The sequence below is a fragment of the Fundulus heteroclitus genome, chromosome 23 (genome assembly GCF_011125445.2).
Source record: "Fundulus heteroclitus isolate FHET01 chromosome 23, MU-UCD_Fhet_4.1, whole genome shotgun sequence".
Lineage (NCBI taxonomy): Eukaryota > Metazoa > Chordata > Actinopteri > Cyprinodontiformes > Fundulidae > Fundulus > Fundulus heteroclitus.
In genome coordinates, this window is record NC_046383.1 from 3,049,716 (window position 1) to 3,072,765 (window position 23,050).

A 23,050-nucleotide genomic window follows, 5' to 3' on the forward strand; every position below is an offset into this window, starting at 1 on the left:
CGGAGGCTATCTTTATTCTGCTCAGGCTCTGCAGGAAAATCCCACAGCCACTTAATGGACCAAGAGTTCAACAGCAAAAATATTAACAAAATTACAAGACCAATGTCAAATATTAAAAGGCCAGAAATAACCAAAAGAAACTGCTAAGCATATTTTCAAACGCCTTGTTAATTTCTGTGCTGTTGTGTAGACTTGGGCAGTTTAAAACTGTAATGACCAAAAAAAAAAATCCCATACAAAAGTATTCATACCCCATTAACATGTTCATATTTTGTCATTTCACATCTGAAAGCTTCCATGCTTGTTGTTTTTTTTTGTGACAGATCAAAAAACATTTCATAATGGAAAGGAAGCTGAAGTAAAAACCTATACTAATTAAAATGGTCATGGTCAATAAACTGAAAGATTTTCAAAAAAGGGGGGATCCACATTTTACACTTTGATTGCACAAAACCCAAATTATAAAATATTTACTTAAAGGTCTTTCTTTTTTATTTTTCTAGCATTTTATTATGTATTGTGCGGGGTTTGGAAGCTCATAATTGTCCACACATATTTTCCTTTCAAACATTGACGAATATGTTTAAAATAATGGTGCCAAATGTATTCTGGCCTAGAATTGCTCTAGACTACACTTGAAATGCAAGACTTGGCATCCATGGGCACACAATGGCTTAGCAAGACGAAAGTAATGATCACAAATCAAATGGAGTCTGTAGTTCGTTTTACCTCAAGACGCCATCCGACGGCAGCAGCAGTCGACTGTTCTCTCCTTCATTTAGCTCAGACAGGGAAACAAACAAGACACAGCTTACGCTAATTATTAAACTGAAGGAATACTTATAGAAAGCAATAATTGATTTTAGTCGATCTGTGGACATTGCTGTTAGGAATCGCTTTTCTATCAAGAAAATAATCACTTTTCTATCTACTGTCAATGAGAGTGACACGCTTCAAGAATAATGGTGCATTGCCATTTGCCTCAAACTTGAAACTAGTAGTATGTCATCTCTGCCTTTCCTGCTTGATCCTTCATTGGTCGTTTAGCCACTATTGCCACTGTTGCTAAAGCAATAACAATGACAAAAACTTGGTTTTTATGTAGTTTTTTGTGTATATAAGCACGGGCTAAGTATGACTGACTAAATGTTACATAAATAATTGGGAACTGTTAAAAACACTCAAAGTAGAAGTTTTACTCAATGTTGCTGCGAGTAGCAGCCATCATGAATGTGGAAGTCAGTTATGGTCTTGTTGCACCGACTTTCCGACTTGTTTTTCCGACTTTAGGGGCCGTTGCAGTTGAAATTTCCAACCAGGAGCTTAAAAATACCAACTTCAGAGGACAAATGGAACCCAGCATAAGCCCTAACAGATACAAAGTTATCATCTATATTTAGAAATGTTCCCCTTTCTTGAGAGCATGACTCAACAGGAGCTTTTTGTGTTAGAAATGTAGGTATTTCAAAATACTTATCTTCTATAAAAACTAATTAAAGGCAGGTTGTGATTTATTTGTCATAACTTGCAATATTTTCTGGCTTTCTGGCCTTCTCTTATGCTAAAATATGACATGATTCGGTGTTGAACAAACCCACTATTTTGAAACCATTATTAAAATGTGCCGCCAGGTTTTACATCATAGCTTTTCCAAATCAACTCAGCCTTTTAAATTGACGACTGTTTAGTGAGTTATTTTACAATTTTACTACTAATTGTTGTTGTTTCTGCATTAGCAGAGTCAAATTTAACGAAATAAGACAGTTATTGTCATTATTGATTGCAGGAGCAGCAGTATAAGCGGCTGTGGGAGCAGCAGCAGTCACAGCAATAATATTCATTTATTTTCCACACCCACTTCATCCCCTTCAGGGCCACAGGGGATTGGAGCCTTTCCTGGTATCATCTGGTGAGAGGCGGAGCACACCCTGGACAGGTTGCAAGTCTATCAAAGGCCCAACTGGGAGCCTCTTTAGAAAAAGAGCCAAACTCTTTCCCATGTACACGCATATCTACACACACACACACTGAGTCCTTGAGTCAGTTTAGATAGAATTACCAATTAACCTAACATGCACCCTGTTTGGACTGCAGGAGCGCCCAAAGAAAAGCCACATTCATGTGTGCAAAACTCTGCTCTGAAAAGTGGTTAGCATTTTGTCGTGTGGCACTGGGGTCCCAGGTGTGAATCCAACCCTTCCTGCATGGAGATTGCAGGTTTACCCCTGACATGTGTGGGTTCTCTCCGGGTACACCGGCATCCTCCCACAGTCGTTAAACATGACTGTTAGTGGCCTCTCTAAATTGCCAATTGACGGCTGGAGACTCCACCCCCACTACACACACACACACACACACACACACACACACACACACACACACACACACACACACACACACACACACACACACACACCCGGAAAGATAAGCAGGTGTAGGCACTGGATGGATGAGGTTTCAGCTGTTCCCTCTGGTCGTTGTTCGCGGATAGCGTGCAGTAACTGAGTGAACCGAATTGGAGAACATAAAAGTGCAGATTCTCTTTGTCTGGGCTTCACTGAAAAAAAAAAGCCTCTATAGGAATTTCATAAACCTCCATTAACGCAGCCAAGTGACTCCAACATGTTCACATTTGTCACTATTACTAAGTGGATCGTCGAATACTTACTGCAACACTTTCTGCGTTGCTTTACTGCCGTGTTTGCATCTCTTTCTTTATATAATTACTCTGATTTGAGGATAGTGGCGGCTGCAGCAGTGCGGTTGGTGAAATCTTAGGCTGGGCTAACGCCCAAAAGCCACAACAGAGACACTTCAGGGGCTCTCAGCTTAATGTATAGTAGAAGAGGAATAGTGTCACATGAATTATGAGGTTGTAATACCTGTAACATGCTGGGGGTGTTTATCTTTAGCCCTTGGAGGACTCTTCATCTTGTGCTCAACCGGATTCACTTGGGCTCTGTTCCCACTGCAGGCAAATGTGGCCCAAATCAGATTTTCTGTAGGTCAGGTATGTTTTAGTACCAGTGGGAACGCTCAGATCTGATCTTTTCAAGTCACATTCGAGCCACTTCCATTTGTGAATCCTGATTCCGATTTGTATCTCAGCTTTTGGAAGGTGGATTTTATAATGATTGTAACGACTGTCCTGCCTTTGGAGTCGAGATAAAAGTTGCCCTTGAAATCCTAAAGTTTTGAAGGAACTCCGTCTCTGTGACGTTGTTAAAGTCTCTGCCTCACCAATCCTGGCTGCATCTCTGCCGCCAAACAGACCTCTATTAGCCAAAACTTTATAAAAGGCTTTTTATTTCCCCCTCAGCACCCACTGACAATAAATGGCTTCCGTTGGACACTTTAATCCATAAAACCTCTTTCTTCCATGTTTGCTGGACCAAAGCGGGCCGTGCGAAGTCATTAATATTGTTCTTTTGAGCATGCGGGTCAGTTTGGAGCCGCAAACAGTTCACACTGTCGTTCCCCTTACTTTTTAACATAAATAATAGAGAGCTGCTAAAAAACAACGTATGAGGTTTAGTCAACTCCGACTAACGAGGCAAATGGAACGCACTAATATGCTGAGCAGCTCGCCTAGCTGTGTGTCGATGTCCTCCAATGCTACATTTTGTTATTGATGTCGCTTTTCTCTCTCGCAGGTCCGCCTTGGTTCGGCCACACCGCCCACATTTGCGGCACATTCAGTTGTAATAGAAATCCACTCAAAGTGAACAAATCAAACAGACCCCTAGCGTACCGCTCAAAGTTTGTAGTACTGGGAAAGGGGCGATATTGTTCAGTTGGAGTCAGATATGGGCAGCGTTTTAAAACTGATAAAAAAACTTCAGATTTCAGAAAAAAAATCTGAATAAAGACATGTAGTGGGAACGTAGCCTTAGAGACAGAATAAATGCGTTTAAAGATTGCAATAGGAATATTATGAATCCAAATGCTATTTCTATTTCTTTTTAAGAATGTCAATATTAGCTTCGGTTCCCACCGGTCATATCAGGTATACAATCATTTTCAGAAATTATGACCCGCTAAATGTCAGTAAAGTGTTTTGTTTAACAATTTGAAGTTACCACTACTTAATTGAAGCTACATTGAATCAGATCAATATGAATTGTGTTCTGTTCTTGCATTTAATAAGTTGCTCTACCCGGGTCCCTTGAACAAAGAGGGATTTTGGAGCGACGATGGAACGGCCAAATTTGCAGAAATTTTTACTCTAATTACATTTTATGCACATTTTATTAAAAGGTTTGTACATTTAAAAAACATCTTATACATAAAAATTTGCCCATTTAGACTCGGTGAGAAAAAAAAATACGTCAAAAAAAATATATGACATTTTGAAGTAGGAAGGAGTGGATGTTAGAAAAAAATGCTGAGAGCCTTTGGATTGCTCTTTGTTGTTTAAAAGGTACACAGTACACACAAAAAAGTCTTGACTGTATGCTAATGGCATCAACACAGACTGTTATGGAAAAAAAAAAAAAAAAAAAAAAATCAGAAAGCTCAAAAAGTGTTTAGGTAGCCAGGAGGGCTAAAGCTTGTTTCCTGTCTGCTGATGAGCACGGTGGGAATGAAAGTGGAAATGTCAGAAAGCCCTACCGGTGGCCTGCTATTGTCTCAGTGTGCTTACTTGCATAGAGATTTTTCTGCCATCCAACTCCCTGATGGAAAAGAAAGTAGCAAAGACGAGGAGCTTTCACGTCTCTTCTCACGCCGACGCTGCTGAAAGATCATCGCTACCTTCACCACGGTCAAATAATTCACAATTTCAAGTCCCCCACATTTTCATGTTTGCTTTTTTTCGCCCTTCCTTTTTGGGTCGGTCCCGTTTGCCACTCAGATGCTCAATATGCCACCCAAGGTCACACATGTATCCGCGCACAGGAAAGGACTCGCAGACCCTATCTTCCAGCTAGAAGAAGTTTGAGTGGCGGCTTGATGGAGTGACGGCTTCTGATTGTGGCGATAATGGAATCCTTGTGTCATTGCAGATAGTGCCTCAGGAAATGGCAGAGAATTGCTTCTGGATCAAAGTCAAAGAAGAGAAGTTTGAAAACCCTGACCTATTTGCTCAGCTCTCCCTCTACTTCTCCTCAAAGAGTAAAGGTAAGAGGTGTCATCTCTCTCCCTTAATTAATCTTCTCACACATGCTTCATTTGGCCTCCAAGGCAATGGTTGCTAAGGTACACTTTGATCTTGTTGCAACACTTTTTTTTTTCCCTCTCTGAGATGTTAATTATCCTAAATCAAAGCATTTATGTCTAAAATCTTCACTGCTTGCTCTGAGTTTTAAATGTTTTCATGTCAGACGTCACGTTTAGCGTGCGTTCACTGTAAAGAAAGCATAAATTGTCGCATTTGATCTCTCGATCCATCGAGCGGTTACAGATCTGTTTTTTTTTTTCTTCTTCTTCTTCTTCTTCTTTTTAGCGCAATCTTGAACTTTTACATGTGGCAGCTATGCTTGGTTTGCTTTCTCGCCTTTTCCAGCCCAGTAGGCCAATCTTCTATCAGGCTGGATGCGAGGCTTTTGAAGGAAGCTCTGGGAGTTTACTTGTCGCAGCCAGTTTGTTTCTCAGATACACAACGAGGAACCCTAACTTGCTTATGGATAACAGTTGCAGTGTAGAGTTTTCTGTCTTTTTTTTTTTTTTTTTGTGGAAGAGGGTGTTTGAGAGCACTTGATATATCCCCCCATGACAATTTGATTGTTTTCCACTGCTTTGACAGTATGTACACCCCTCTAATTCTAGCAGCAGTGGGAGGGGAAAAGTCAGCCCTGTCAAGCGCAGAGGAGTCGAATCTGAGCTCTGTCAGCATGTGTGGACATAACCATACAGAATCCTGCAAGTTTTTTTTTCTCACATCCCGTGTTTGTTTGGACACTGGTCGGCTTGCCAGCAGTTTCTTGCTCTGCCTCTTTCACAGCCCCCAGGTCCACATATTAGACTCATTTCGTTTTTCTTTTTCTTTTTTTCTTTTTTTTGTACTGTGAAATGAACAGCAATTTTCCCTGGGCTGCCGCAAGGTGATTTTCCAGAGTGATACAGATGGAAAGGGGGATCTGGCTTGGAAAGAACAGTTGTTTCAAAGCTTAATGAAGTGGCAGGGAAAAAGGGCCTGTCGGTCATACATTTCACATCCGTCATGTTTCACACGAACGCACAGAGATGTCTGTGGGATGTGTGGTACAGACAGACAGAGACACTGAATGCACGGTACTTAAATAATTTACCAATCCTGATTTTTAGTTCTTTGCACCGTTATGCATATTGCCTATGGTGCCATTGCAGCCATGATAAATTTACAACGTATTGTGCTGCCGTTCTCTGTCGGGGCTTTACTGGGGTCTCAATGCCTTGTGTAGCTTTCAGACTGAATGTGGACTGCACTGAGTCGCTGCTGGACCCTGTGGAGCTACCCTGAAAACGGTAGCTAGATTTTTTTTTATGCAAAGCTGCTATTCTATAAGGTCTTATAACACATTTTTCTTGTGCAGAAACTAAACTAAAAAACCTGATATTGTGAGAAATAAAAAAAAATTGAGACGCAGTGATCCAGAGACCAGCTTTGGGCTTGTGAAGGACCAGTTGCTTTCTGCTCGGTCCGGAGTAAGGCGGGACGATAATTCAATAACAATGTATATCGATCGATAGACATATATCGATGATAGAAAAAAAAGGTCAATAGAACAGCTTTCCTTCCTTTTGCATTGTAGCCAATCATGTAGGTTTAATATTACAATCATTACATCCTCCCAACCAATCACAGGAATGCTGTGTCACCAAGCTCCGCCCCCTTCAAAGAGTTCAGAGAGCACACGTTCTTTGAATTTTTTTAAAACTTGCAGTTTTGGTATAAAGTTGGTTGAATAAAGGGTTGAGTTTGAATTCAGTGTTTGTGTGTTCTGTATCTAAACATAGGTCGCTAAACAGCAGTATAAAATATATGATTTGAATTTGTTGATAATTATCGATGTCGATCAACATGATTTAAAAAAAAAAAATTCACAGCTCTAGTGGCTTGCTTTTTTTTAACACATTAGACTGGACTGGAATCAGGCTTGAGAAATTAAACTCAGCTTTCCCAAAAACACTGAATATGCGCTAAAGAGACAGGTTAGTTTGGATAACCATTTTCCCCCTTTAATACATAACTATATTATCTGAAACTGCCTTTTGTTTTCACTCAGGTTATCTCTGTTATTTACGTGACATCTTAGACAAATTTTCAAACAGATTCTGAATAGAAAAGCCAGTAAAATGTTTCTAGTTCTGCAACACATGGCTGTAGTTCAGCTTCAAATGCCCTTTTATATTCTTTATTAACTTCGCTTTCTGGCCCACTGGGGTTTCTGGAAAAAAAAAAAAAAAAAAGGACTCAATAGATCGTCCATGTTCCCGCTGGCATGGTAGGAATTCATGATCCAGCATTTCCCCCGGGAGTTACCTCCGCTGGATCCCTATCAATTACCCCCGCAGCGACTTGACTGAATCAGCTCTTTTCCCTCTATTGTTGAAACAGAACATGATTTTCTCATGAATGAAAAATGCTGTTTAATGTTTGAACACCCAACACCCCCGTCAGTAGAGTTGTGGAGTTGAAAGTCAGCGAGACGGGCTTTGATGTAGATGGTGCTACTCTGGAAAGCTGCTAGGATGGATTAACCTAAAATGAGAGAGTAGTTCATTTGTTTTTCCTCCTGTGCGTTTCATGATTCACGCTGAGCGGTCCGGTTCATTCAACTTTTTGGGTAGTTTTGTCAGCCGATGTCCTGGGTAGTGATCAGAACTAGTTCTTTAACATTTGGTGGGCCGTTAAGCTGCAAGGGCCAAGCCATTCAAAGACACCTCCTCTCAGGATCTGGAGTTTTATTATGGCGACACATCATGAAACCTTTGTGCTGATTTCACCTCAAACCACAGGTGTAAACCGATTCTATTCCGTGAGATATTGGTCCCCTTTTCAAAGCAAATGTGCACACACCTATACATGACTTGTTAGGTATTCCTTTGCTTTTTTTTATGGTTCCATGTTTGCCACAAGATGTGGATATTTATAAGTAAAGCACACTTTGGGGGCCTGGTGTATTGTGAAAGATGAGGCAAGCAGGTGTAAATGCCTTCCCTACAGAGCTGCCCTCAGAAAATGCAGCAAAAAAGGCTTCTGTTATCTCCGCCCTCCTTGGGATTCGTGCTTGTTACTGGCATTGTTGAAAAGCAACACTTTGGCAGTGACAGAAACTAATAAAAAAAAAAAGGAATCTCTTTAACAGCCCCCAATTTTCAGACGCTTATTGCGATCAGAAGCCTCTAAAACAACTGAGAATGCAAGACTGTCATCTCCCCTGCTGCTTTTATAGGTCTTGCTGTTTAATGAGTGTTACCAAGAAAAGAAATGATAACCAAGTGGGATTTCAGGCTTGGCTTTCGTCTTGTAGGAGCGCCACAGTTATTTATTTATCTAACGTGTCCGTTTTTTTGGGGACCCGAGGCAGTGGACATTTTCTGCCAATGCTACTTTAGGATATTCGGGTGGCCAAGTCGAGCGGGCTGACAAACAAAAATCGATGATTGTAGTGTGATGGATGAAGCTCTCCGGCTATCAATAACTTGAGCATTTTCTGTTGTTGCCGCCGCTACATGTGCTTGGTATAATCACGGCGGTAATTTTGTGGGAAAATGCTGTAAAGGCTGGCAAAGAAAACGGCTTAAAGCATCGACTGTTATCAGCGTCTACACTTATTTGTTGTGTATTTTCCAAAATGGTTACCTCCCGTGGCTCATTTGGACCTTTTTTCCAGACTAGTAAGCTTCCTAAATAAATGCCAAACAGTCCAGTTTGTTTTTCAGCTTTTTAAAATCCGTGTACATGGATCTGTGTTTTTTTTTAATGTACCAGGGTACCCAGTTGCCCTTCTAAAAGATATGATTTTCAAATGTGAAGATATGCAATGTGCATTTTATACATACAACTGTGTCGATCAGAATAAGAGGTGCACGACTGTAAGGAAAAAAGTTAGATTTTTTTATTACTGAATACTCTTTTTGAAGATACTAGTTGCAATTAACTCCTATTTTCTGAAAAATCAATCAATCAAATCAAGTGTGAATATCAAGACCAGTGCGAGTTCATCCCACATGCAAAATTATTCATATCCTTTGAATTTCTCCCCACATTACCGCAAAATTAATTGTATTTTATTGGGATTTTCTGTCGTAGACCAACATAGAATAACAATTCAATTTAAACAGGAAGTAAAATCATGCATAGTTTTCAAATACGGTGAGTTCTCATATAAAGCTGAAACGTTTTGCATGTATTTGTGTTCAGCCCCCTCGCCCTGAAACTTCTAAATACAGTTCAGTGCAATGACATCCTTGACCAACTTCTTTCTAAAATGAAACTCAGATTGGAGGGAGAGCTTCTATGAACATTAATTTCCAAGTCTTTCCACAGGTTCTCAGTTAAACTTAATGCTCGACTCGAACCTCCGGTCTTATTCTTAGCTGTTCTCCTGCCTCTACGATGTTTTCGTTTTCTCCATGATTGGCCTGTATTCAGCTCCATCCATCTTTGCATCATCTCTGACCATCTTCACTAATCCTGTTGAAGAGAAACATCCTCACAGCACGATGCATCCACCACTGTTTTCAGGGGGATGTGCTGGGTGTTATTTTTCTGCCATACATAGCATGTTGCTTTCTGGCCTTATCTGTGCAGAACAGCTTCTTCCACATGTTTGTAGATGACATGTATAAACGGCTTCATGATGCTTTTTCGGCAACAGCTTTCCTCATCGTATTGCTCCATATTGTACAAATTTATGGTGTAATAAACTAATAGTTGTTTAAACCAATCATTCATTTCAGACAAGTAATAAAATTTCAAGGATTTTCTTACTCATGTACGTTTAAATTTACCAGAGTATGTGATGAAATACCGGAAAATAATTAAATCTATAAGGAATAATTGAATTGCATAATTCATTTTTTCACATAGTAGTAATTTTGCAAATCTTAACAAAAAAGAATTTCTCCAGAAATATGAAGAAATGTCCTTCTGCATCCACAGTACATCTGTTTTTCTTTTTACTTTAAACTTCTTTGTGTGTCTTTTATTGAAACAGCCGTAAATATGAAACATCAGCCGTGTTCAAACAGAAAGCTTTTTCTCTGTGCTTCATTTCATTTTTTTCTGTGCTAACAAAAAAAAAGTCCTTTTTTTTTTCCTTAAGGGCTAAAATGTTTGTCAAACTTTAAAATTTGTTGAAGGCGCACCTCAGCGGCAGATGTCAAGGTTAGACATACCTCCGGTGCGACTGTGCGCTTTAATCACAAAATTGTAACCACCCACACACAGATTAAAAAAGAAAAAAAAAATCTGCTATCATACACAGACATCTTCATTTTCTCTCTGTCAGTCCCACGCCTTTTCACATCTTTACAGTTTGTGTGCAAGTCGTTAAATGGGCCCTGCAGAACTACCTGGTCATGCTAGGAGTTATTTTATTCTCCATTGACACGTTCCTTTTCCGTTTTCTTTTTTGGGCTTTCTTCCGCTCATCTATTTTCCTCTTTTTATTTTCCCGTACCCCATCCCCTCCTTCGCTCCACCCTCCCGCATTGAGTCGGGTCTCTTTTTTACTCTTTTCACTCATCTCCCCTCACTTCGCTTTATCAATCAGTGGGTTGTGCCTTTGTATGGCTCACAGGATCAAATCAGATTCACTCTGGGATTGAATCCCGCGTAGCCATGGCCTCCTGCATTTGAAAGCCAATCCATTCAGCTGTAACTTTGCGGTTCAATTTGAAACAAGATTGATGTTGGCAAACTTCACACACCCGCTCCTCCAAAATGTTTCCTCCATTGCCCACATCAATTGCTGATGGACAAAGGCCATGTGCCACTTTGTGATGGTGATTTCTTGGCTTCTCAGCACAAATAACAAGGACAGAAAGGAGGTTGTTTGACTAAACAGCAAATGAAGCTGCAAACCAAGCTGCATAGCTCACTATGCACTAATTCAGATTTTTGTGTATGTTGACCTGAATATCATTAAGGCAGCAAAACAAATATTTCAGTTTGTTGCAGTTAATGTTATCTTTAAAGTGCATAGTGCAAGTTTTGAACTTAAATATTATTTATTTTCTTTCCTATAAATGCCCTTACAATTCCCCGACGCGTAAAATTAGTTATCCTCTATTTACCGCAGTTGCCTCTATAGGCTGAATTAGGCCGTTTATAGGGCCGAATCCTCTGGCCATGCATGAGGGTGTGAGGCGATGCGCTGTTCACCTGGCTACTTTGTGGAGTCTCCACCATGATGCATTAGCATTCAATGCTTTAGCTAGAGAACACTGGCTAACGTCAATCTTTAGAGCTTTCTTACCTCAGAACAAACGCCTTTAAACAAAAGACCTGTGCAGTCGCAGCAGCAGGTGCTTTTCCACTTTTACCATGCACATGCACAACACTGGTGTCCTTTAAACTTGTCGCCAGAGGGGGCAGACCTCTGCAAAAATCCTGGAACTCACGCCATGCTCCTTTTTAAATATGAAGAACAAGCATTGTTCTCTAAAAATCTAAGTAAATGCACCAATCAATCAGCCAGGGAATGGAATAGGGTCATTTTGCATTGATCAGCTCTGCTCTGTAGTCTACAGGTTGAATGTAACATTTCTTTTTTCCTATTTATAAGGATCCAACAATTTCTTTGGCCTATAATCACCATGAACAATGACGCACTTTGTTCAGTTCTTTCAAAATTAGATAAACGTCAGGTAACAAATGCTTTAAATAAATTGTCATAATCTTGTAATTCACTTGCTGTTGGAGTCGGTACCTTTTTTTGCTCTCATGTGGAAGTAAAATCATAATCAGCTCAATTGTAATCACCCAATCAGACCTCGATGAAAACAGGAAATCGGTTTCAAACAGGAACGTTGTGATTGATGCCTCTCTGAAAAGCTTTCTTTCCTTTCTATTTTATTCTTGTGTTTTTTTTCTCCTTCTTGTACATTTTACTTTAACACTGTGTTTTTCCCTCAGCCAGCTGTGCTACTGCTGTAAAGGTCAGCTCTGAAAATGTAACTTGGCTAAAGCCTTACTTTAAGTGATGGCTGCACAATCATCCTCCCCTTCATACCGAGGGATATGATCAAATCCTTCAGTAGTTTTGCTCACTCCGACTCCCGTTTTCCTTTATCATTGTTCCCACAACCCGGCCCCACACACCAACTCTCCCCACTGAGCCAGCATGGCGAAGACGCCCTGCTACAAAGCCCCAGCAGCAGGGCGGTAATGACCCTGCAACAACGGCAGTAATGATGGAATCGGTGGGGGGTTTAGCCGGCTCCCTGACTCTCCCTAATAGGTCATCTAATAACTCTGTTAACATCGGCGCTGACCTGGTGGCTGGATCAAACGCACTCTTGTGTGGTCGGCCACCTCACACGACTCCCTGCCACCTCTCAGTCAAGAAAACGGATGCTAACCAGTAAAATGTGCGCTGGGGGCCCCTGCAGCGTCTGTGCAGTACACACGAACAGAGGGCGCATGGAAAAAAATGTGGCAACTGTTGCACCGATAAATGCCTCTCACGATATTTTAATCCCGTTAAGCTTTATTAATTCATCTACAACATGGTCGGCAAAAAGAAAAAATGCTTTGAAAAGCTTGTTGCTCTTGAAAAAACTACCATTATTGAAGCTCTGTCTTTTTAGCTGCAGATTAATGGCGACCTCAGTTTAATGAGTTTAAGCTTAACTCAAGAGACACTGCAGCTCGCTCTGGGATAGTCGGCCTTGTTTTGGTGCCTGTGTATGGTAATAAGCTTTAAGTATTTTCTTAAGTCAACATGTTTGGGAGTCGAGCTTGATGGCTTGCCATGTTTTCCCTTAAGAATTGGGCTGTTTGTTATTGATTGTGCTAATTGAGAAAGGGAGCATCTACTCTGTGATGGTTTTAGCATAAATAGTACCCAGAACGAGTTCCTTACGTACTCCCAAGCCCCATGCCCTCTGGCACAAACCCTTAATCTGCAAACATCCCCTTCAACACAATACCATTTTGCAAAAAAAAAGGAGATTTTTACTACATGCAGTAACTAGTTAGCAGCCAGAGACGAGGTTTAAGTTGGAAATATAATCTATAAGTAATATTTAACGTTGAATACCACATAATATATAATGATAGATGAATGATGGATTTCTATAAAATGTCTATAAAACCAAAAGTAACAATATCAAGAATTATAATTTAAGATTTCACACAATGTTCATTGTAAAATCAGTGGATATTAGTGGACATCTAGAGCTGCCCACTAATAAACAGCCTTCTTAACTGAGGGATTGACGAAGGCGAGACATCCTCCATCAACACTGTCAACAAGCTCAAAACTATACTAATTCACGTGTTTTCAGATTTTTTGTAATTTTTACCCCAACCTGAAGGTAAAATTATGAAAATCTGACCTAAAACTTAATGTTCGCAATGTTACCCATTGAAGATACGGAAGCAGTAAATCGTGGGATTGCCACCCTGCGTTGTGGCTGTGTTGCCTTTAAAAACTGCCCTGAGGCAGCTTGGATTTGAGGCCGGCCTCAGCAAAAGACTCCCACTCTCATTCTTATTGTTTATCTGTGTTGGGCTCGCATAAACAAGATCACAGCTTTGCATTTTACCCCATAACCTTTTCACAAACTGTCATCAGTGCCTGAAAGAAGAGCCGCTACATTTTACTGAATAGTTACGATAACCTTTCTTCGTCTCTGAAACACACAGTCACACATTCTGCATTTAAAGTCCATTACTGCTTAAAACAAGGCAAAGAGGCTATTATCCCATTTGGGGGAGAAAAAAAAAAGGAAGGCCTCAAATTGTACCATTTTCCACATTTTAAAAGGGGAGGCCATTAATTGCCAGTGCAGGCAAGAGACATTTGTCTCAATAAAACACAAAACACTCTGGTGTTCATTTCTCTCTGTTTGGAGCAGTTAGCTTGCTGTGAATATCTCAGGGTCAGCCCTTTTCTTTGCTTATCCCTGCACGTTTTTAATATATTACATATGAATGGAAATTAGGCTCTTAAATATTAACGAGGAGTAATTAGTTTATTGTATGAGGTTATATTGTGCGTGTGTGTGTGGGCGTGCATCGGTGAGAGAGGCTGAGCGAGTGTATGTTAGAGAGAAATTTCCTCTCTTTCCCACTTCATATTGCATTGCTGCGATGTCCCACTGATTTTAATCTTCTCTTCTCAGATGAGAGCCATTCCGGCTATCGCGGTGCACTTTAACTTTAGCCCTCTGAATATTAGCTGTCTTTGATACCTGCCGCTTTCAGCCTCCCAACTCTACACCCTGCTACCTTTTATGTCTCTTCAGGTACAGTGTAATATTGATGAAATCTGTCTTTTAAACAAAGTAAATATTGCCTGTATTAAAAAAAATAACACATTTTGTTTTGATACTTAATGTTTGCTCCCTTTGGGTTTTAGGAAGCATAAATGTGGGACATGCCAGTGTCTCTGTAATATCTTTAATTGTTGTAAACCTCTAATGAGCTAAATAAAGTATGTTAGGATTTATAATTTTTTTTGTTAGATTAGATCAGTTTTAAATGTCTTTGTTTCTTACTGGAGCACGATTATTGTCCTGAGAAAAACCTCTTTGACTTGGCGATATCAATCATAGGTGACTGATTCATAATTCGTAAGAACGTATGGGAACAGTGTAACAACATTTAGTTCTAGTCCTCCTTCCACTAGAGGGGACTAGAAAATAGGGTTTTATTACAGCTCAAACTGTACGACGAAACCGCAGAGTGTAAAGTTCAGACCCATTTAAGCCGGGCATACACTGCACGATATTGTCAGTCGTGGTACTCATATACAGCTGAAACTGTACGACGAGTTTAAAAGTTCACCGCTCACCATATCTGTTCTTACACTGCGCGGCCCGACGCTCTGCTGCGACCTGGCTGCTAATACTGTGCGTTCAAAAACCAAACGTCAGACTCAGCCCCGTAGAGAGAAGGCGCTACTCAGACTCGTCTAACCGGAAGCCAAATGTCGACAGTAGAAGAAGAAAAAGACAGAAGTGTCGATGCTCACTGTTAAATATGAGGCTCACTAGAACAAAACGCGATGCTTTGGAAATTCTCATCGCTGACGATCACTCTTGAGGGCCGACTGAATTTCAAACATGTTTGATTTTCAACCGACCGTCTGATTCCTGATCAGGAGGTGTTTGTGAGAGGCGAATCGCCCCTCGTTACTTCCTGTATACGACACGACGCAGGACGGACGATCAAGCTGAAACTCGGCCCGATCCAAAAAGTTTTTGCACGACTGAAGAATCGTCCCGAAAAGGGCAAAAACACGTACAGTGTATGCCCGGCTTTAGGCAGAGTAATTTCTCTATATTCTGGTGGCCTTCCTGTTATCTGCTGTAAGTCTTACTCTCTCTCACAGCTTGAATGTACAGCAGACATGTCTTGATATTATTTAGAAAGTAAATTTCCTTTTCCTAGGACTTTACTTTTAACACCTTACTAATACTGAAAATAGGTAACTTCTTTACAGGATCCAGAACAAAGAGTGGTGTCAGCGCTTCCTGGTAGAAAAAGATTGCGTCTGAATCAAGGTCCAGAACTGTCCTCCTGAAATCCTGGTGGTGGATTAAGATGTTGAGATGTTGCCTTGAAGTACAGCAACAGGTGTATTTACCTGTTGTAAATGCTGTGAATTAGCTAAAAGTCTACAAAACCAGGAAACCAAGATGATAACGTTTATCTTCCCTACTTGTAAAGGCATATTATAGTGTCAAAGTTTTTGTTTTGAAGATACTTATTGTTTTAGCCTTTAACAATTAAAAAATATTTCAGGTAATCTTAACTGACCTAAGATGGAAAAAAAATGGTTTGGTTGGATCTAATGTCATCTGTGAGGAAAATAAATCGTTATATGTAAATATAAACTTTTTAAGACATGCCCAGTTTCCATAACAAGCAGTGTTGGCGGTGGTCTACCTCCATTAACATTCCTTGACATTTACTGATGCAACTTTGTGTTTTAGATAATATATTTCCATTGCCCTAATAAATAAGAATCTATATCAGTATATAAAAAAAAAAAGTGTTTACCTTCAAGCATTTTCCTTTGCTTGCTCTCGCAGTGCATCATTCTGTGTGTCATCCGCACAGATATGAGCCTGTCTAATTGAGTGATGCGATGCTTATTAACAATAGGTCTTGCCTTTAAGGAGAGGACAATTTCAACACTGTCACTGGAGCTTTTCGCATGAAAAAGCCCCAATGGAGCTTCATTAAATAAGCCCCCCGATTCTAGGCAGCAGAATATGGAGTGCATATCTAATCCAGCTTGGAAATAAAAGTACAAGAGTGGAGAGTTTTATAGGGAATACTTGATGTGTAATGGCTCACATTTCTCTTCATGGATGGCTTACTGCGTTTGATTGGACATTTTAAATGCTATTAGGAAGAAGCTCAAAAGTTTTGTCAGATCGGAGTGTTGTGGCACTTTTGTTCGTTTAGTTATTTCTTAAAACGTTTGTATTGATGGAAATTGCCTGAAGTAACAAAGGGGGTCTCATAATAAAATGTATCTTAAAGAAGTGAAGAGATTTATCCAGCTTGTTTCCCTTTTTTCATGCATTCATTCTAAGTGATCTATTAGCTTTCAGCTTTCCCTGCTTTGTTTTATTGCTAGTTTCAGGGGTTGATGGTTTTTGTTTCACCTCAGCAGTTGTTGGTCTTTTTTTTTTACGGTGATAGGAGTGCAGAAGGTTTGTTTTTCAAGCCATTACAAATCAACCACATGCTGGATCTTTTGATGTCATTTTAACCGAGATCGAACTCCAACTCTGTCGGGATTGTTGTCTAACTCCGATCTCCAGAAGTGCTTTTTATTTGGCTCCACGTCGACTCGTGATTTGCACACCGATCCAAAAGGTGCCCAAAAGTCCCCACTTCTCTGCTGGCTAGCGCTGTGCCTGACAGCGCACAGTAGCAGGCTGAGTTGGTTACATGGCATTAAGTTTAATTTGTCTTTGAGCCACCGTGGTGGAATTGGTTTGTGGTCTCAAAATGGGCCGGGGGGGTGTTGACATTCCCGCAGCCGGGCAGGAAGTGAGCAGCGAGAAAGAGCAGCACAGAGGGGAAGAGAGGACCCGTGATGGCCCTTGTCGGATGGGTAAACAACCTGAATCCTTTGTGTTCAAGATGGTGCCCCCATGAATATAAATAATCAAGACCTCGCGCACCACTGCGAGGTAAATTACTGCACAGCCAAGAGAGCTTGAGAAGTAAGATAGACAGAGCCGCCTGATTACAGGTGGAGCTCCGTGGTCGCCTGAAACCCAAAGCAGAGCAACAAAATGAAGAAAAACACTAAGAAGCAGTGACATTCCAGGGAAATTGACCACTGAAGTTTAGGCTGAGATGAGCTTTGTGAAAGCTGGACATAACTTTTGTTCATGTGGAATCCAGCTGTGTCTGTTGTAATTTTACTTAAAATGTTGCTAGAGAGAGAACTCATTAAGATTATGATAACATGAAGCCATCACCTTGGGAAAGCTTGTTCTAAATATTTTATTGTGTTAAATTCACACTAGCGAAGGTCTAGAAGTAGTGGCCATGCAGATGCTGTTTTTTTATTTACTTATTTTTGGAAATATTTGATCTTTTTATATTATTATTATTATTACTTATTTATTTATTTTTTTACCCTTCAATCCCATAGAATTTCATAGAGCCATTGTAAACTAATGCTCTGGCATCGTCTTTCCGCCCTTCTCACACCGCAGAATACACAATTTAATCACAAACTAGGACAGTGTGCTTTTTTTTGACAAGTCCAGAAATGGTTTTGCATCCACCAGTGCTGCTGCCCATGCACAATTGGTGCAACTCCACAGCAAATACCGCAGTATTAACCCAAAATGAACACTACATAATCTACCGCTATCCTAACAAAGATGGGGTGGCAGTATAAAATAATTTAAAATACTTTAAAAAGTACTTTTTTGCTGGCAAGACGGATGATCTTTCACCCTCAATCAAAGAAAAAAAGCTGGGAAATTTGTTGACTTAGCAGGTAGTTTGAGTTATTGGCCACTTTAAGTATATTTAATAATGTTAGCTATATAGAGTCAGCAAATAAACATATAGAGATCAAACTATTTATGGATCTAAGTATTTAAACATGTTTTTCATACTTGTTTTTCCCTCATTACCGTCTTTCCTTAAACACATGCACATGGTGGGATCTTTTCTAAACTCTGCACAGCATGGTGCCGCTGTGCTACTACAACCAGGCGTTCGAAATAGTAAAACTGTGTGTACTCGACTGGTGTTGCAGTGCTATTGCACGTTTGCTCCACCTACACAGACGAGTGAAAGGAAACTATATCAGTAACACTTCAGGAAGGAAGCGGGGTCATGGGAATTAAGCGTTTGCCTTTACAACATATACGAGTATACCCCAGCCTGCAACATCAAATCAGGCGCAGTAAAGTGCAACAGCGGCTCAGTTAACATTAAAATCCAGAGTGGGCGTGCAGACAGCTGAACAATGTATTCCTGAAGGTGTTTCATCATCTCTGCGTTATACCCAGACCCCTGACCTCTGGTGCTCTTTGCCGGAGAAGGGCCGACTGATGTCAGACTTGTGTATACACGTTCGGCTCCATAGAGAGCACAGGTCCAAGCAAGCCTGCAAACTGTTTAAGTAGGAAACTGGAGGTTTTGAAGACTTGACAAGATTAGTTTGAGTTTGGGGATTTGCATTAAGGTGCTTTTGCTCTCCTGGCCTCTCTTTTTAACTTTTCGACTCTATCCCAATCCAAGCTACGACTGAGGTAAAGCAGCTTATTAACCTTCATGAGGCCACAGGCATCCCCGGGATGGGAAGACACCACAGAGGCACTGTGAAAGATAAATTAACCTTAGAGGATTGATACAGCCTGATTTTCATTTTAATTACACTAAGCAGAGAAATGCATTAGAAATGTTCTATCTGAAGCAAAGCAAATGTGTGTGTGCCGTTGATATTACATCTTTTTATTACATCGAGCTGCACTGAAATGAAGAGTTGAGCTTTGAGAAAGTATTAAGGAAGTTTCCTACAATTCATCTCCTACTTCTGGATGAAAATGTATTTTTCTTTAGTACAATTTGCATTCCGATATCTTGCATTTGGTGAAGAGGTCAACTAACTAATTTGAGGGTTTGGCTCATCTCAGGATTGCTGGAATCTGTGCAACCTCTGGTATATCCAGCATTTCCTTGGCCAAATCTCAGCTGTGCATAGAGGCTGGAATTATAATAGCAATGCCATGTTGGGGGATCCTTTTTTCTTGTTAAATATTTATATATTTATTTATTTTAGCCATCATTAACATCTTCAAACTATAAACAGCAGCTCAATCACTCATCCAGACGCATGAAAGATCAGCATGTCATTTAGCATACATTGTTGGTGCTTTGTTTTTAATCCAGCCTGTACTCCTGAACATACTGTTAACATTAACTAAATATAAGCTCATAATAAATAAATGGCTCAGTGGATGCTAAGATAAACGAAAGTTATACTCTGCTCAAAAGATTTTAAAGGAACACTTTGAATACGCCTTAGATGCTGGGTATATATGTTTATAATTTTAACTTGTAGGTTTTTGCCAGCGTATCCGTCCTCAGTAAACTCATTTCTTTGCGAGGAAATGGCATATACGTGTTACAAATCAGCTACAACTGTATCTGTAATTGAATGTGTAAAAACCCCTGCGATGTAATTAGATGTCCTGCTGTCTAGTGAAGGCAAAGGGAAGACAGGTGCATATCGGTCACCTTGTAGGCTATTACTCTGCCCTGACGCTGGTGGTCTACCATCTAAGGAGGAGGGGGGGGGGAGACAGATTTCCTCACAGCAATCTCTTCCTAAACTCCCTAAAGTTAAAACGGGAGCGACAGATACCCGCAGCTGTCGTTAATGATCCCGAGGGACTTTTATTTGTTTGTTTCTTTTGTTGTGTGTTTTAATGACTTTTACTGAGGAGCGGACCGTAATGAGCACTGATGTCAGACAGGAAAGAGGCCACGGGAAAATTCTCCCGGGTTAATTGTTGCGCGTGTTTGCAGGATTGCAGTTTGCCTCGCTCTCCTAATATCCTCCAAAAGCTCGCACGGCAGGGAGAGCAAATGCCTGTGCAGGACGTGATGAGCCGGCGGTGCATTGGTTGACTGAGCAGGGCACGCCGGCCACTCCAGCCCAGGAGTCTCTCCACACATCGGAGCGCGGGGTTTGTTCATTAAACTCGTGGAAAAGGTGTTTTGACCCCAAAGCAAGTTCAGAATGACCCGACTCTCTGTGAACGCTTCATTAGCTCCGCTTCTCCCACATCGGACTGTCTCACCTAATCTATGCGGCCGATTTTTTGCACGTGAATCGTGTATGTGTTGTGTTTGTGTGTCCTGATGAGTGTGCATATTTGTATGTGTGTTAATTAGGGCTCCTGGTGTTGTGTAATTAACACAGTAACAAACGTCCCCAAAGGGTAAGATTAACGTTGAACACATTAGACACAATGGAGCTCGGGAGAGACTATTTTTTTTTTTGTTTTTTTGTTTTTTTTGTTTTGGCAATTAAATGTTTTGTGTGTGTCTGTGTAAGTGAGACCATAACTCGTGTTGGCATAACTGTATTGCTGCCATCTCCGTCTCTCAGACAGATACACACATGAACACGCTCGCACACAAAGCCAGCTGTCCCTCTGGATTTGCAGGCTCTTCACTCGCAGGCTGGCAGGATTCTGTCTGCATCCTTTTTCCCCGACTGCCTCCTCCACACAACCTGGTCCAACAAAGATAAACACATGCTGGGTAGATTATTAGAAAAGTAGCAACGGCCCCACAGCGGCGCAGCTAGTCTGCCATTGTTCTACAATCGTGGCGGTATGTTGTAGAATCCAATGCGGCTCCCCTCGGGGTGTTCTTATACATACTTAGACACAGGTGGGTGCTGATACCAGCATGAAAGCCATAACAGACTCCAGTGACATTTCATTGTCAGGAGAAACTCCTCACACACGGCTTTCACTAATGGCACATTACTGGTTGTTTTAGGTGCTTTAGTAGCTTAAAAAGTAGGAGGAGGACCTAGAGTTGTTTTGTAGTTTAATGATTCAGATGTGGGATAAATTACAAGCACCATTTTATTTTTATTTTTTTCTGTCGAATCTTTCTAAGAGCATATGCACGTCACCACATCCTGCACATGCATTACAACCTAAGCTGTTATTATGGATCCAACCAGAATATTGTCGCCCATTTCTAATCTCTGTTGTTTGTAAGGGGTTGACTTGCTGGTACTAGTTTTTCTTTAAGGGCAATAATGTCGGTAGATGGTACAAGAAAAGTATCAAAAGCAGTCGTTCTAAACTTGGGGCTTTGAGGTCAAGCTGCCGATACAAGGATGCAGTTGCTATGAAACGGGGTTTTAAAACCAAGAGAACTGATGTGACATTTTTAGCATCTGATGTTAGCATTTAGTGTGGCATTGCTAAGAGAGCAAACTGTGTGGGTATTTCATAGATAATGCTGACCCCTTACCTCAACGCTGAGATTTCCTGAAGGCTGCAAACATTTTCAAATTCTCTTCATATTCCATGACAGACAAAAGGCTAAAAAAAAAAAAGAAAATAAAGGGAACTTTGAGGTGCTCCTTTCAGTCTTCATGTTATCTGCTGAAAGTCTGGCACTCTCACTCACAGCCTGAAAGAACAGATTTGGAAATGTTCTTCCTTTCAAACAGCTTCTAGCATCTTTCTGCTTCCTCTGATTTCCTTTTTAAACACCTTACTGGCTAAATATTGAGCTTTCGTCCCTTAGCTACAGTATCTCTGTCTTATAAAAGTCTTGCTCGCTCTCGCAGCTTGAATGACCTACAAACATGCCTCGAAATGTGATAAAAAAAGAGGACATCATTTCAAACAGCTCGCTAATATTGAAATTGTTGTCTTTGACCCTTCTTCGGTTGGTAACAGCATTTATACCAGAGTGTTGTCAGTGTGACATGGTAAAGCTTACCCATGGTACGTTCATTTACCTGAAAAATATCAGATTTTTGAATTTTTGACCTGTTGGTCAAGCTGAAGATCAGCTAATTTTGGGTTTTCTTTTTGCATCTCCAGGTCTGATACATATATTTGCAAGTCTTTGTTGTCGCTGTGTACATCTGTTAAGATATTTAACAATCTGTCATACCTGAAGGGTTTCCCATGCTGTCTGGTGTTGCCATGCTTGAGCATTCACACTTGTGTGAGCTGTGAGTACAGTTCACAGCGCAGTAGGCAGTAAAAAATGCCGTCACGTTGTGCTGTGTGACTGTAAGTGTCTGTTATTCACGAGTAACACCAGGGGAAATGAGGATGAAGGTTACAAGCACACATACTCAATCACTTGTCATAAAAGACAACACGCACTCTCCCTTGTTTGTCCGACTTAGTCGACTGATGGATTTCCTTTTTACTCACAACGGATGTCTATTGCTGTTTAGGTTCATATAAGATGTGCTAGTTTCTATTCAGACTTATTGTACTTTGCTAATCATATACATGAAAAGGATGGTTATAAAGTGAAACAAAATATCTCTTAATAGAAGTAAAACAAACAGGTTCTGCCCATAGACTTAATGCAATAGTTCAGATGTAAATAAAAAGGACGAGTGTACAGTTTTGTCTTTTCTGACATGTTTAGTGCCTGAAATGCTGACGTGGACACATGCACAGTGGCCTTGACGGGCCGTCTATGCTGTATTATTGCTCTGTCGGTTGCAATTAAGAAAAACATGCTGTCAAACCAACAACAGACGTAGTTTTTTTTTTTTTTTTTTGTGTGTCATCTGAATTTTTCTGCCTCGAATGTCAGTGTCCTCCAGCACTAAGATAATAAGGCTCCAATTAATGTGACACATTCCCAGCAGAAAACATGAATAGCTTGTTGCAGCACTACAATCCA

At 40.6% G+C, this 23,050-nt stretch overlaps 1 protein-coding gene across 7 annotated transcripts in view; it reads left to right on the forward strand.

Moving 5' to 3' along the window:
- Positions 1–23,050, forward strand: part of diaph2 (diaphanous-related formin 2) — a 510,558-nt gene that overhangs the window by 209,986 nt on the left and 277,522 nt on the right. For all 7 annotated transcript variants that reach the window (XM_036127356.1, XM_036127360.1, XM_036127361.1 and 4 more), the window contains one exon: positions 5,004–5,118. In XM_036127356.1, the coding sequence (XP_035983249.1) occupies positions 5,004–5,118 (115 nt within the window). The remainder of the gene's footprint in view (positions 1–5,003; positions 5,119–23,050) is intronic.